This window comes from Salvelinus fontinalis, chromosome 25 (genome assembly GCF_029448725.1).
Source record: "Salvelinus fontinalis isolate EN_2023a chromosome 25, ASM2944872v1, whole genome shotgun sequence".
NCBI classification, from domain to species: domain Eukaryota; kingdom Metazoa; phylum Chordata; class Actinopteri; order Salmoniformes; family Salmonidae; genus Salvelinus; species Salvelinus fontinalis.
The window spans coordinates 11855420-11871418 of record NC_074689.1 but is presented as its reverse complement, the minus strand read 5'-3'; the positions used below and the strand labels follow the sequence as shown (position 1 = coordinate 11871418).

The window sequence follows — 15999 nt, the reverse complement described above, 5'->3', positions numbered from 1 at the left end:
CATTTTGTGTTATTCCATTTACGAGTTGTCAATTTATTAATTTTGTTTGGAGCGCTCCTGTCAATATTGAGTAAGGACACTCACCTGATTATACGTAGTAGGCCTAGGCTACCTGGCCTGCGAGCAAATATAGGCTTATAAATGTGCCCAATTGGTCGGTCTGATTTGTATATCTGATTGTCTTAACTCACCACCACTATTAATGAGCTGTGGTGCTTCTCAAATACAAAAAATCTTCACCTCAAACAGCAAGTGAACAGTCTGTTTTTACATCCATTGAAAATTACATTAGTTCCTTTATGTAGCCGTTATGTAGCCTTTGTGTAGCCTTTGTGAATCTATCCAGCTCTCTCTTTCAATAACCAATCGGCATGAAAGAAACAGAAAAAAATGTAATGCTCTCATCCGGTGGAATCGTCATAAAATAGGCCTGCCTACCTGATTACTTCTTACCCCTTGCCCAAATAGCCTACAGCTGTGTCTGTCTGGAGCTCACTGGTGCTGAGGGTCCAGAATATTTTATACAATGCTGCAAGTTTGTTAGTGCATGCTTTGGGCTGGACCTAGTTGATACAATGTTTCAAGTTCCTTGCAGATAGGCCATGCATAGCCAATGTGATCTATTTTTATCAGGATCTTTTGTATCTGCAGGCTGAAATGTGTTTATTTGTTGGGTTTACGTGGGCTCTTTTTATATAGTTGGCAAGGTTAAGAAGTTACTTTTAGGTTTGTATAATTTTCATTAAGATATCATTTTTATTAGTCACATGACAAGGATTTTGAGATACGACTTTATAAAAGAAATGAAACTGTTCCACGAAATGTGCATATGAAAGTCATGACTGTCACGCAGATTGTTAGAGGTTTGGGCTCCCGAGTGGCGCAGTGGTTTAAGGCATTGCATCTCAGTGCTAGAGGCGTCACTACAGACCCTGCTTCGATTCCAGGCTGTATCACAACCGGCCGTAATTGGGAGTCCCATAGGGCAGCGCACAATTGGCCCAGTGTTGTACGGATTAGGGTTTGGCCGGGTTAGTCCGTCATTGTAAATCAGAATTTGTTCTTAACTAACTTTCCTGGTTAAATATAAGAAATGGTAAGAAAAATAGGCACTCCTAATGGAAAAGGTTGCCGGCCCCTGGTGTAGCCTATTAACGGTAACTTTGGGAACATAATGGCAGAATCTGCAAAGGCCAGCGGCGTTTTAGTTTTTTTTTTTTCTCTTCTGTTTAGGCTGTCAAGAGGGAGCCAGTGATCATGAGTCATTTGTGTCTGAATTATTTAATCACAGTGTTCTTAAAGCATCAGACAAGCTCAGTAGCCTACATATAGTTGATTTGATTAAAACACTTAGGTTGTGTCTATATAATGAAAATACTTCGTTTAACATTTCGATGGGTTGAAAGAACAGACGACGACTCGGTCTACCAAGATTGTATTTGATCTGGAACAGCACTAAATACATATATTTTGGGTGAATTGTGTGCCCCTGGAAACTGTTATCACCCTGTAACATAAGGAGGCATGAAATGTTACGTAGTTGCACTGCATTTCTGAGATCTCTATACAAAAAACTGTCCGGTGGCTAGATCCAGGGTTCAAGTTCAATGTCTAATATAACTTAATGCTTAATATGGCAGTGTAAATTGTATCATATAACGGCAAGGATGGAAAAGTAAAGTTATTTTTGTCACAATCCTCACTAGTACATTAGTTTATAGATAAAACCATGTATATAGCGTCCCAGAGTAGGTGTGGTCATCTTCTTTTTAATTATTATTTTTTTTTATCCCATTTTCTCCCCAATTTTCGTGGTATCCAATCGCTAGTAATTACTACCTTGTCTCATCGCTACAACTCCCGTACGGGCTCGGGAGAGACGAAGGTCGAAAGCCATGCGTCCTCCGAAGCACAACCCAACCAGCCGTACTGCTTCTTAACACAGCGCGCCTCCAACCCGGAAGCCAGCCGCACCAATGTGTCGGAGGAAACACCGTGTACCTGGCCCCCTTGGCTGGCGCGCACTGCGCCCGGCCCGCCACAGGAGTCGCTGGAGCACGATGAGACAAGGATATCCCTACCGGCCAAACCCTCCCTACCCCGGACGACGCTATGCCAATTGTGCGTCGCCCCACGGACCTCCCGGTCGCGGCCGGCTGCGACAGAGCCTGGGCGCGAACCCAGAGACTCTGGTGGCGCAGTTAGCACTGCGATGCAGTGCCCTAGACCACTGCGCCACCCGGGAGGCCCTCAGGAGTGGTCATCTTCGATCAGGTTCACACATGTCATTGGACAGGAGGCTCTTAATGACTTGTGGACAGTTTGCACATGACATAGGATGGTCGCGTCTGTGAAGACTGGGATGCGACAACCAGCAAGGAACCTTGTTCCGGTGCAAATTGAACGTAGTCATTATTTTTTTAGGTTACACAGTTTTGTCACTTGTCAAAAATAAGGGGGATGGGCATTAGAAATACTTTCACTTGGAATGGGGAAAAATATTGTTATTACACAAGGCCCGCACTGGAGATAAATGTGCTCATTTATGCTCATATGCCAACAGTGTGCAACAAACAGTGCCTCATTTACCATAACCATTACAGATAACAAATCCTAATTGCTTAATTGCCCGATAGATATATCTATCTTTGTACAGTGCATTCAGATAGTATTCAGACCCCTATTTTCACATTTTGTTACGTTAGACTTAATTCTAAAATAGATTAAATAAAAAAATCTCCCCTCAATCTACACACACTACCCCATAATGAGAAAGCAAAAACTGTTTTTTAGTAATGTTTACAAATTTTTATAATATGACATCTCATTTACATAAGTATTCAGACTCTTTACTCTGTACTTTATTGAAGCAACTTTCGCAACGGGAGTTTCTCACCTTCTTCTCTACAGATCCTCTCAAGCTCTGTCAGGTTGGATGGGGAGCGTCGCTGCACAGCTATTTTCAGCGCTCTCCAGAGATGTTCGATCGGCTCTGGCAGGCCAACTCGAGGACTTTCAGAGACTTGTCCCGAAGCCACTCCTGCATTGTCTTGGCTGTGTGGTTAGGGTCCTTGTCCTGTTGGAAGATGAACCTTTGCCCAGTCTGAAGTCCTGAGCGCTCTGAAGCAGGTTTTCATCAAGGACCTCTCTGTACTTTGCACCGCTCATCTTTCCCTCGATCCTGACTAGTCTCCCAGTCCCTGCCACTGAAAAACGTACCCACAGCATGATGCTGCCACCACCATACTTCACCATTGGGATGGTGCCAAGTTTCCTCCAGATGTGACTCTTGGCATTCAGGCCAAGGAGTTCAGTCTTGGTTTCAGCAGAGCAGAGAATCTAATTTCTCATGTTCTGAGAGTCCTTTAGATGCCTTTTGGCAAAAATCCAAGTGGGCTGTCATGTGCCTTTTACTGTGGAGTGGCTTCCATCTGGCTACTCTACCATAAGGGTCTGATAGCTGGAGTGCTGCAGGGATGGTTGTCCTTCTGGAAGGTTTTCCCATCTCCACAGTGGAACTCTATTGGGTTCTTGGTCACCTCCATGACCAAGACCTTTCTCCCCCGATTGCTCAGTTAGGCCGGGTGTCCGGTTCTAGGAAGAGTCTTGGTGGTTCCAAACTTCCATTTAAGAATGATGGAGGCCACTGTATTCTTGGGGACCTTCAATGCTGCAGAAATGTTTTGGTACCCTTCCGCAGATCTGTGCCTTGCCACAATCCTGTCTCTGAGCTCTACGGTCAATTCCTTTGACCTCATGGCTTGGTTTTTAACCTGACCTGTATTGTCAACTGTGGGACCTTATATATAGACAGGTGTGTGCCTTTACAAATCATGTAAATCAATTTAATTTACCACAGGTGGACTCCAATCAAGTTGTAGAAACATCTCAAGGATGATCAATGGAAACAGGATGCTCCGGAGCTCAATTTTGAGTCTCATAGCAAAGGGTCTAAATACTTAGGTAATTACGTTATTTCTGTTTTTTTTTGTTTTGTTTTTTAAACCTGTTGTCGCTTTGTCATAATGTGGTATTGTTGTAGACTGAGGAAAGTGTATTTAATACATTTTTGAATAAGGTTGTAATGTAACAATGTGGAGAAAGGGACGGGGTTCTGAATACTTTCCGAATGCGCTGTAGGCATATGCTTAATGATTCTGATGAAAATATGCTCTTTACCAAACTAATGTTTTTGCGTATTTTCAGTGTAGAACCGGTCTATGTTTAGGAGGGTTATAGCCTCGGCAGTTAATTAACTGCTCTAGCAGTTCACAAAGTAGCTGAAGTAGAAAATAGACGGACGCAATTATTCCAAAACTGCAGCTCGTTGTTGGAATGCACATTCTCTTACTTCAATCAACCAGTTAATTTTATATTTGTGATTAAACTGTCGTCATTTTGTAAGGAATGTATGTGTACTGAGTTACTTTTCATATAAGGAAATCAGTCAATTTAAATAAATAAATTAGTTCCTAATCCATGGATTTCACATGACTCGGAGTACAGATGTGCATCTGTTGGTCACAGATACCTTAAAAAAATAGACAAAGTAGTGGCTTGGTCTGAAAACTAACCAGTATCAGGTGAGACCACCATTTACCTCATGTAGTGTGCCACATTGCCTTCGCATAGAGTTGATTGTGGAATATTGTCCCACTCCTCTTCAATGGCTGTGCGAAGTTGCTGGATATTGGTGGGAACTGGAACACGCTGTCATGCACGTTGATCCAGAGCATCCCAAACATGCTCAATGGATGACGTGTCTGGTGAGTATGCAGGCAATCGAAGAACTGGGACATTTTCAACTTCCAGGAATTGTGTACAGATCCTTGCGACATGGGGCCGTGCATTATGCTGAAACATGAGGTAATGGCGGCAGATGAATGGCATGACAATGGGCCTCAGGATCTCGTCCAGGCATCTCTGTGCATTCAAATGGCCATCAATACATTGCAATTGTGTTCCAGTGGGCACTCTGTTCACAACGTTCGCAAACTGCTCGCCAACACAACGCTGTACACGTGGTCTGCGGTTGTGAGGCTGGTTGGATGTAATGCCAAATTCTCTATAACAACGTTGGAGGCGGCTTTTCTCTACCTACACATCATCATATGCTCATATATCACCCCAGTATTAATGCTAAATTGTAAATATTTTTGTCTCTATGGCCTATTTGCTGTCTACCTCCCTACTCTTCTACATTTGCACACACTGCACATAGATCTTTCTATTTTAATTTTCTTTAGTGTTATTGACTGTACGTTTGTTTGTAACTCTGTTGTTTTTGTCGCACTGCTATGCTTTATCTTGGCCAGGTTGCAGTTGTAAATGAGAACTTGTTCTCAACTGGCCTACCTGGTGAAATAAAATAAAAAATGTAGAGAAATTAACATTAAATTCTCTGGCAACAGCTCTGGTGGACATTCCTGCAGTCAATTACCTGCTCCCTCAAAACCTGAGACATCTGTGGTGTTGGGTGACGAAACTACACATTTAAGTGGCCTTTTGTCTCTAGCACAACGTGCGACTGAGTACTGATCATGCTGTTTAATCAGCTTCTTGATATGCCACACCTGTCAGGTGGATGGCTTATTTTGGCAAATGCTGACTAACCGGAATGTAAACAGGGATCTTTTATTTCAGCTCATGAAACATGGGACCAACACTTTACATGTTGCCTTTATCATTTTGTTCAGTGTAGCGTGTGTACCTCATCAGTTGGATATGTTTTTATGGGCATTTATTTCAGTCTGCCTAACATGTGTGTGTGTGTGGGTGGAGCGGTCGGAACGCAATTGAATGAATGGGAAAGGGAATTTAGGGAGAACTCTGTGATGCTTTCTTTTTAGTTGTGTCCCGCAAATGCACATTTACAAATGGAACTCTAGGGTCCAAGCTAGTTAACGTCGTGTTCATGACAATTCGGGCAGCCACAAAGGACATTCCACCAAATAGTTTGTTACAGTATAAAAATAGTAAGTGAACTCTGGTTAAAGATGGAGCTTTGATGTGCGTTCAAGTACTCTATTACTCAAGCCCGTCCCTACTTTGCAAGATTTGATTCGATTTATATACTGGTACTATGCACAACATTAATCACACGTCTGGAAATGTGTCCGCTTTGTGGACAGATTTGTATCTAGTCCCTGGGCAGGTGGTTTTCAGAATCCGAATCACAAAATGTTACTTTCTCTTGGTGTTGTACATAGAGCACAGACCTCAACAATGACATAAACGTCAACATTTTAAAAGCTTGAGAAGACGTCCTAGCTGTTGAGTAAGCCAGCATCCATCCCTACATGTCATCTCCCAACCAGCACTGGTATCAGAGTCCAACCTTAAAGCCCAGATAGAGCCTCACATACTAGACATTTCACATTGCAAGCTCTTGCATCAGACCTAATCGCGCTCGCTCTCTCTCTCGCTCTCTCTCTCTCTCGCTCTCTCTCTCGCTCTCTCTCTCGCTCTCTCTCTCGCTCTCTCTCTCGCTCTCTCTGTCTGTCTCTGTGTCTCTGTGTCTCTCTCTCTCTCGCTGCAGTATCCTTTTTCTCACCTATCAAATCTTGATGGCATAAAATGTATCATTGCATTTTCTCCTCCCTTCATACATAAAATGTCTGCATTCTCCCTATTTGCCTACAGTTCCCTCCTTTCTCCTTTGCAAAATGTCACTTTCTCTTCCCTTCTTACCCAAATGTACCTTTCTCCCGCCTCCTTACTTTGCTGACTTGCAATGTTCTGAATGATGGCTTGCCATAGCTCTCTGTTGCTCATAACAGCTGGTAGGTCCTCTGTTGTGAGACCAATGTCTTGGTGGTAGTAGTTGTCTATAATGGTGGCCTCCTGTAGTATTCCTGTCTCAGGAGAGCCTTCTTAACCTAAATGTTCCCATCTACCTCCCTCCGCCTTCTCTCATAACTGTCGTCTTCTCTCCTCCTCAGCCTTATGAAGATAAAGATGACTGGTCAGAGCACATCAGTTCCTCTGGGAAGAAGTACTACTACAACTGCAGAACAGAGGTGTCACAGTGGGAGAAACCCAAAGAGTGGCTAGAGAGGTAGACACTATGCCATCTGCATTCACTTAATTCCCCTTTCACATGACGGATCCAAGCGTAGCTGAGCTGTACTGCACTGGCTGGCCTGGTTCCCTTTTCATTTTTAAAATGCTGGCCTTTTCAGTCAGTGATGACTGGGGGGGGGGCAGCGCTGTACCTTAGAGGTATTTTTAACTTTTCATAAATGTCCAGATCAACTAGCCCATGTCAGTTAATGTTTTTTAGCTAGGTTCTTTAGCCCATAGATTTTGTTGTAATGTTTGAGTCACTTAAGTATCACATGAATAAACACAATGTATAGAATTGCAAGAAAATGAGCTTTTAAACTGCAACGTTTTCTTGCCGCCAACAAGACGGGTGTGAACAGTTTGTGTCATGAACAGTGCTTGTGCCAATAGAAATAGACGTGGCACACTCGCAGGATGTTCCCCAACCCTGGAAGTGGTCCCTGAGTGGAAAGAGTTTGGGAACCCCTGCCCTAATCACATGTCAAAAATGAGGAAGATTTGCACTATGTGTTTTAACTTATGGCCCAGGTCAAAAGTAGTGCAATATATAGGGAATAGGGTGCCATTGGAGACACAGACTTGAGTTCTAACTGTTTGTTTCCAGAGAGCAGAGGCAGAAGGAGTCCTGCACTAAGTCGGCGCCAGTCAACAGTTTCCCCAAAGACAGGGACTACAGACGGGAGGCCATGCAGCAGGCTACAGCAGTCACTGGCTTTACTTCTGCTAGTAAGTCGTACAACTACATACTGACTAGTGCTGCTAGTGAGTCGTACAACTACATACTGACTTTACTGCTGCTAGTGAGTCGTACAACTACATACTGACTTTACTGCTGCTAGTGAGTCGTACAACTACATACTGACTTTACTGCTGCTAGTGAGTCGTACAACTACATACTGACTTTACTGCTGCTAGTGAGTCGTACAACTACATACTGACTTTACTGCTGCTAGTGAGTCGTACAACTACATACTGACTTTACTGCTGCTAGTGAGTCGTACAACTACATACTGACTTTACTGCTGCTAGTGAGTCGTACAACTACATACTGACTTTACTGCTGCTAGTGAGTCGTACAACTACATACTGACTTTACTGCTGCTAGTGAGTCGTACAACTACATACTGACTTTACTGCTGCTAGTGAGTCGTACAACTACATACTGACTTTACTGCTGCTAGTGAGTCGTACAACTACATACTGACTTTACTGCTGCTAGTGAGTCGTACAACTACATACTGACTTTACTGCTGCTAGTGAGTCGTACAACTACATACTGACTTTACTGCTGCTAGTGAGTCGTACAACTACATACTGACTTTACTGCTGCTAGTGAGTCGTACAACTACATACTGACTTTACTGCTGCTAGTGAGTCGTACAACTACATACTGACTTTACTGCTGCTAGTGAGTCGTACAACTACATACTGACTTTACTGCTGCTAGTGAGTCGTACAACTACATACTGACTTTACTGCTGCTAGTGAGTCGTACAACTACATACTGACTTTACTGCTGCTAGTGAGTCGTACAACTACATACTGACTAGTGCTGCTAGTGAGTCGTACAACTACATACTGACTAGTGCTGCTAGTGAGTCGTACAACTACATACTGACTAGTGCTGCTAGTGAGTCGTACAACTACATACTGACTAGTGCTGCTAGTGAGTCGTACAACTACATACTGACTAGTGCTGCTAGTGAGTCGTACAACTACATACTGACTAGTGCTGCTAGTGAGTCGTACAACTACATACTGACTAGTGCTGCTAGTGAGTCGTACAACTACATACTGACTAGTGCTGCTAGTGAGTCGTACAACTACATACTGACTAGTGCTGCTAGTGAGTCGTACAACTACATACTGACTAGTGCTGCTAGTGAGTCGTACGACTACATACTGACTAGTGCTGCTAGTGAGTCGTACGACTACATACTGACTAGTGCTGCTAGTGAGTCGTACGACTACATACTGACTAGTGCTGCTAGTGAGTCGTACGACTACATACTGACTAGTGCTGCTAGTGAGTCGTACGACTACATACTGACTTTACTGCTGCTAGTGAGTCGTACGACTACATACTGACTTTACTGCTGCTAGTGAGTCGTACAACTACATACTGACTTTACTGCTGCTAGTGAGTCGTACAACTACATACTGACTTTACTGCTGCTAGTGAGTCGTACAACTACATACTGACTTTACTGCTGCTAGTGAGTCGTACAACTACATACTGACTTTACTGCTGCTAGTGAGTCGTACAACTACATACTGACTAGTGCTGCTAGTGAGTCGTACAACTACATACTGACTAGTGCTGCTAGTGAGTCGTACAACTACATACTGAGTTTACTGCTGCTAGTGAGTCGTACGACTACATACCGACTTTACTGCTGCTAGTGAGTCTGTTTTTTGTTGCTTTTTTAAGTATTTACCATGTCTCCCATTGAGGTCAAAATACCTTTTACAAGGAAGACCTGGCCAAATTGCTAGAAACATGCAATTTGACTTTTTTGTGTAATGATGGTTGCTGAATGTTCTTATTAGTCATGGATGATCCTTGTTAAATTTCTGGCTAGCGTATGCTAAATTTAACAAAAGAATGAGACTTATTATGGCCGTGCCGTCTGTACGTATGATTCAATTAATGCTGCATCTGTGAGTCAAGGTCATGTTTTGAACGTGTGCCTCTGGAAGGAGGCCTTGTTGAGTTCTAAAATGTCTGATGAAATCTGTGGGCTGCTTGTCTTCAAAAACAACTGTCTTATTCTCAGGCCTTTCATTATCTCAGTGAAATAGTAGCCTCTTAAAGGATATACTGCAGGAGCAGTGGTAGTGGTTCATGTTGGTGAGCGTGCTGTACAGCCAGTCAGTGGAGACTGAGGGTGGGGGGGGGGGACATGGGCCGTCATAGAGACCTGATTGATGTCTTCTGGCAAACACAGACTGACTGCGCTGTCACTGCCCGGGAGAGAGAGAGCAACGGAGGGGGAAAGAGAGCGAGACTTACTGCACCGTCCAGAGCAGAGTAGAGCTCTCCCCTCCTGTCAAACAGCCAGAACACAGCGGTGGTGCACAGTGCGCTGTCTACCCTACCAGACCTGGCATCTGGGCTGAAACGGTATTTGCAAGATTTATTTGGACTCGGGTTTGTCATGCGTGTTCACTATGCCAAGGTCACTGGTTTGTGGTTGGTTCATAAGTGGTACAGCTTCAACAAAGGGAAGAACGGTATCAAGTTTCTTCTTTCGGAGGAGCTACTCTTTGGAAGCTAAAATGTTGAGGGCCAGCTTGGGGGGGGGGGGGAGCTCTCAGGGAGAGATTTGGCTTTCTAAGTTAGCACCTTAGTTCACATGCCTACTTTCAAACCAACAGCCAGGTTCTAATCAGACTTCACAAGCCTGTTGATTTGAGATGGTTTGAATAGTTTGAATCATTTGGCATATTTATCCAAGAGAGAACTTCTGTGTCTGTCACCGACTCGACGCACCCACTTGCTGACTTATCATTAGAAAATGAGATTCCGCCAATTTTAACAGGCAGTTTCCACTGGAGCGAATCCCGTCTTTAACAAACACATCTGCTGCCCAGTAGGGATGTGATATAAGTATCGCATCATTTTTTCCCCCGTTACAACAATGAAAACATGAAGCAGACAACTCTTTGGTCCTTTAAAAGCCTGCTGTATATAAAATGTGTGCTATAGCTAAGAAAATACGTTAATGTGACTCTTGATGACAACTTGTTTGTTTCCAACATTAGAGCTGTTTTCCTAAAGAAGTCAAAGCTTCTTTGTATAGTTTTCTTGCCATGATACTAACGAGTATCGCAATACTGGTATCGTCCCTCTATTGTTTAATAGGCTAAGCTTTCCTATCGGCTTTTATTTATTTATTTTACCGTTATTTTACCAGGTAAGTTGACTGAGAACACGTTCTCATTTGCAGCAACGACCTGGGGAATAGTTACAGGGGAGAGGAGGGGGATGAATGAGCCAATTGTAAACTGGGGATTATTAGGTGACCACCATGTTCCATTGAACATTTTCTACACACTTGCAAAAATAATCTTGAAGAATCGGTATTGCTGAGCGTTTTAATGCTATTGTTTTGACATTAAATGCATTATGTTGGTTGAATGCTGTAACAACACAGAATAAACAATTAATTAAAGTCCCGGGATGGTAGTAACTGCCCATTACCGCTCATCACTTAAGTCATTTATTCACTTTAATCAACTATTTCAGTCTATATTATATTTGTTTTATTTGATGACTGTTTAATTCCAAGTAATCTCGTCTCTATAGAGCTGCTGTCTGACAAAATCCCTATTTTGTAATAATTTCAAAGTAAATAAGGCATACATTTATGACTGCTGAACACCAACTATCAATCACTTAGATCATGTATTGTATCAGGTAGAGGGGCGTCACGAGGCAACAGCTGCTCTCTATCACCTCACGATGTGCATTCTTCTCCCTTCTATAGCAGGCGTAAAATAAACACTGACCCCACAAGTAGATGCGCAATGGATTATGGTCGTTCTAGTTAATTACCACGGTTAATGCGCTAAACAATGTAGAATATTGGCCTGTTGGAAACTACAACTCCCTACTGCATTGCACAGTTCAGGCTGGATCTGATTTATCTCTAGAGAAACTGCGATGTGCACATTGAGCTCACAGAAGAAGAAAAACGAACTAATGAAATTCTAATAATTGAACCGATACCTGTCAATTAGTTGTTTTAAAAAAGATAAGTAACTGCTCAGCACTAAATCAGATGTGAGTGCTTTTAACATGTGAGATCTAACAAGGCTGCCTCTCTCCTCCCACAGAGTCAGCCCAGGTGGAGAAGCAGCCTGCGTCGGTGTCTTCACAGTCGTCCTCCTCAGGCTCGGTCCTGAACCCCACGTCGGGTACCCCCTGTTCCTCCTCAGCCCCCACCACTGTGCCGGTATCCCCGGTCCTGCAGTCCCACGCCCATACCCCCCTGCTCCAGGACCCCTCCCTGCTCAGACAGCTCCTCCCAGCACTTCAGACCGCCTTGCAGCTCAATAACGCCAGCGTCGACATGGCCAAGATCAACGAGGGTGAGCGAGGGAGAGACACACGTGCACAGAGTCTTATCTGTGAGGGCTACTATGTTGAATGTTATCGTGGACAGCAAGGGAAGCTAGGTTATAGAGGGAATAGGTGAGAGACACAATAGAGAATATTGCTGAATATTTAGGAGCAGCAAGTGATACTGGAAGGTTTTGTTTTTGCTTATGATGGTGGAGACAGTGGTCTTTCAACCTTGTGCCCATGTTTTTCTAGCAGCCCTTTGTCTGAGGACTGAAACTCACAGATAATAGGCAGATCTGTAGACCTGACTAGCAGGTTACTAAGGCTTTATAAGAAATGTCATGCAAAGGGAATCACGGAATCCAGACATTTAAAATGGAAGTCAACAATATATTTACATTATTTAACTTACGTTAATCAATTTGCCCAAGCTTATCAGAAGACATGAATAGAATGCATCAGTGATTCTTATTTCATGCAACTGTCTGAAGAAGCAACGAGAATGTCCGGTGTGTGCGCATCTACCATTTTGTGTCGCTTTTAGCGTTGATTCTAATGAAAAGTCTTCTGGTAGATAGAAATGCTTCCCCCAAAATGTTATGTTAACTACCAGGTAGCCTATGCTTACAGCGCCCCCCCCCCCCCCCCTCAATTTCTCACCATCAGACTGATTTTGTACTTCAGTAGCACTTCTCCAATGGGCATTCTATTAAAAGACAGTGCTCTGACTGATGTGCAGCTACTTTTCTCAGTGCAGCCTAATTTTCTCCAGTAAAATACAAGATTAACTTCAAGTAAAACTTTAGGAAATGTAGCTGGCTACATTCTATGATAAACATTAGAAATGCACTACATGACCAAAAGAATTTAGACACCTGCTCGTCGAACATCTCATTCCAAAATCATGGGCATTAACATGGAGTTGGTTCCCCCTTTACTGCTATAACAGCCTCCATTCTTCTGGAAAGGCTTTCCGCTAGATGTTGGAACATTGCTGCTTTCATTCAGCATCAAGCATTAGTGAGGTCGGACACTGATGTTTGGCGATTAGGACTGACTCGCAGATGGCTTTCCAATTCATCCCATAGGTGTTTGATGGGGTTGTGGTCAGGGCTCTATGCAGGCCAGTCAAGTTCTTCCACACCGATCTCGACAAACCATTTCTGTATGGACCTCACTTTGTGCACGGGAGCATTGTCATGCTGAAACAGGAAAGGGCCTTCCCCAAACGTGCCACAAAGTTGGAAGCACAGAATCGTCTACAATGTCATTGTATGCTGTAGCGGTAAGATTTCCCTTCACTGGAACTAAGGGGCCCAAACCATGAAAAACAGCCCCAGACCATTATTCCCAGATTTGTCCGTCGGACTGCCAGATGGTGAAGCGTGATTCATCACTCCAGAGTACGTGTTTCCACTGCTCCAGAGTCCAATGGCTGCGAGCTTTACACCACTCCAGCCAACACTTGGCATTCCACATTATGATCTTAGGCTGGTCGGCCTTGGAAACTCATTTCATGAAGCTCCTGTCAAACATTTCTTGTGCTGACGTTGCTTCCAGAGGCCGTTTGGAAGTCACTAGTGAGTGTTGCAACCGAGGACAGCTGATTATTACGAGCATCAGCGCTCCCCTTCTGAGAGGTTGTGTGGCCTACCACTACGCTGCTGAGACGTTGTTGCTCCAAGAGGTTTCCACTTCACAGTAACAGCACTTAAAGTTGACCAGGCAGCTCTAGCAGGGCATACAGTTGATGAACTGACTTGTTAGAAGGGTGGCATCTTATGACTGTGGCATGTTGAAAGCCACTGAGCTCTTCAGAAAGGCCATTCTACTGCAAATGTTTGTCTATGGAAATTGCATGGCTGTGTGCTCAATTTTATACACCTGTCAGCAATGGGTGCGGCTGAAATAGGCGAATCCACTCATTTGAGAGGGTGTCCACTTACTTTTTTGTATAGAGTATGATGGTGATGCATTGTTTATGAAAGAAAGACCTTGCTTTTACATTTGTAAGCTAATATACTTTGGCTGCTAGCCAAATAGCGTTGCACTTCTGTCATCTGATGAAAATGAAGCCACTTTCTGCTTAGTGTATTTTTTCTGAAGGAAAGCTAGTTGCATGCCCCTGATCACTCTATTGAAGCAAAAAAAAAGCCCCGTTGATTTTGAATATGAAACGCTGGTGAAATGGTTTATACCGCAAGATTTTTTTGATGGTCTGCGTTTTGAAAATGCAGATTTCTAAACTCCAACGCGACCCATGGCTTACCTGGCAGAATGATATCATGATCATTTGCATCAGTTCAGTAGGTATTTGTTTTGCAAACTCCATCGCATGTGTGCTACAAAAACACTGCTTCTCTCCTACCCTTGTCCTTCCACCTCTTTTCTCTCTTTGTCCTCTTTCTCTCCGCTCTCTTTCTCCTTCTGCCTGTTCTGTCTTCTTCATCTCTTTTGTTGTTCTGGTATTGCTTAGGGCTGGAAATGGCCAGGGACCTCACGATACTTTGGTGCCGATAAGATATATTTTGTTATTCAATGCTGTGATTTTATTGCTGTTCGATATTCCGAACATATTTCTCACCATATCGGCTGCAGAGACAAGAGGAGAGCCATGAGAAACGTTTTGATCAGTCATGGAAATGCAAGTGCTGAAAACAATTTGGCTCCCTATTTAAAAAGATGAAGAACAAGCAATGAAGGAAAAATTGTTTTGGTGCAGGTACAGCCAACTAGCACAAGAATTATACAATATATCGTCAAATTATATCTCTATGTAACTAGCTTTTAAAAAATTAAAATTAAAATTGGGGCAAAAATGTCCTATCACTAGTATTGGTACTACCAGGTCTCTCGGTTGGAGGCTGGCCCTGGCTCTGCCTGGCATGTGAGGGGAAGGCCTACTTAAGTGCTCCAAATGTGCTCATCGGGGCCAATGTCACACAGCCGTAGCCCAATCCTGCTTCAGTATGCATCGATGAGTGGCCATGCAGAAAATAACATGTCTGTCTGGGGCGAGCGTGTCATTCTGTCTGACTATGATCCCTGAGTCGAAAGCAGAATGCAGTATCTTAGCGGAGCAGACTATACTATACTGGCTCATCTTTCCACATTCCTGGGTTTTAACATTGGGAGTTAGCCAGGTTACCAGGCACTGTTATGTCATTTGACAGATTTCTTTTAGATTTTTTACCTCAGCCTAGCCTGGAAGTTCCCATACTAAGCATTTTAAAATCTAACGTGAGAACTGAATGAATATTCACTCAAATGTATTAGCATGACCTGGGATACAATATTAGTAGCGTAGACTGAAGGGTTATGTAAATGCTTGTATATCCAGTTTCTGCATTTTGGGGTTTTGCTATTGGGAAGTAGCCTGGTTACTAGGTGGCGTTGTCATCTCAATTGACAGATCTACCTACCGCCGTCTAGGTCTGTTGCAAATCTGTCTCAAATTCTGAATCGAACAAGATCTGAATAAATATACATCAGACTGTATTGGAATATGTGGTAACGCTACTCAACCAACAAATGTAATGCTGCTGTAGTACCTTCATGTAGCCACCTCTTCTTTTTTTCCCCTCTAAACATCTTTGTTCCTACTACTGGCCACGACCAAGAATGGAAGCTTTTCTTCCTGCCTGTACTTAAGTAGGCCAAAAGGACAAGACGGACCAACACAAATGTCGTCTGTGTCCATTGAATCACCTGCTGGGTGTCGTCGAAAGGTGGTGATTTCAAAATGTGGAATTGTCTGAAACTTGGGCCCTGATCAAAAGTAGTGCCCTACGAAAGATGTAGGGTGCCGATTGGGACGCACAGAGAGACTCCAGTCTCCAGAAGTGGGTCAGACGGTCTATTTTCCT

General features: G+C 43.4%; 1 protein-coding gene across 1 annotated transcript in view; it reads left to right on the top strand.

Annotated features, from left to right (window-relative positions):
* LOC129822842 (WW domain-containing adapter protein with coiled-coil-like) overlaps nt 1-15999 on the top strand; it is a 42006-nt gene that overhangs the window by 11791 nt on the left and 14216 nt on the right. Inside the window, exons 5-7 of the mRNA XM_055881290.1 lie at nt 6942-7057; nt 7670-7791; nt 11905-12159. Of these exons, the coding sequence (XP_055737265.1) occupies nt 6942-7057; nt 7670-7791; nt 11905-12159 (493 nt within the window). The remainder of the gene's footprint in view (nt 1-6941; nt 7058-7669; nt 7792-11904; nt 12160-15999) is intronic.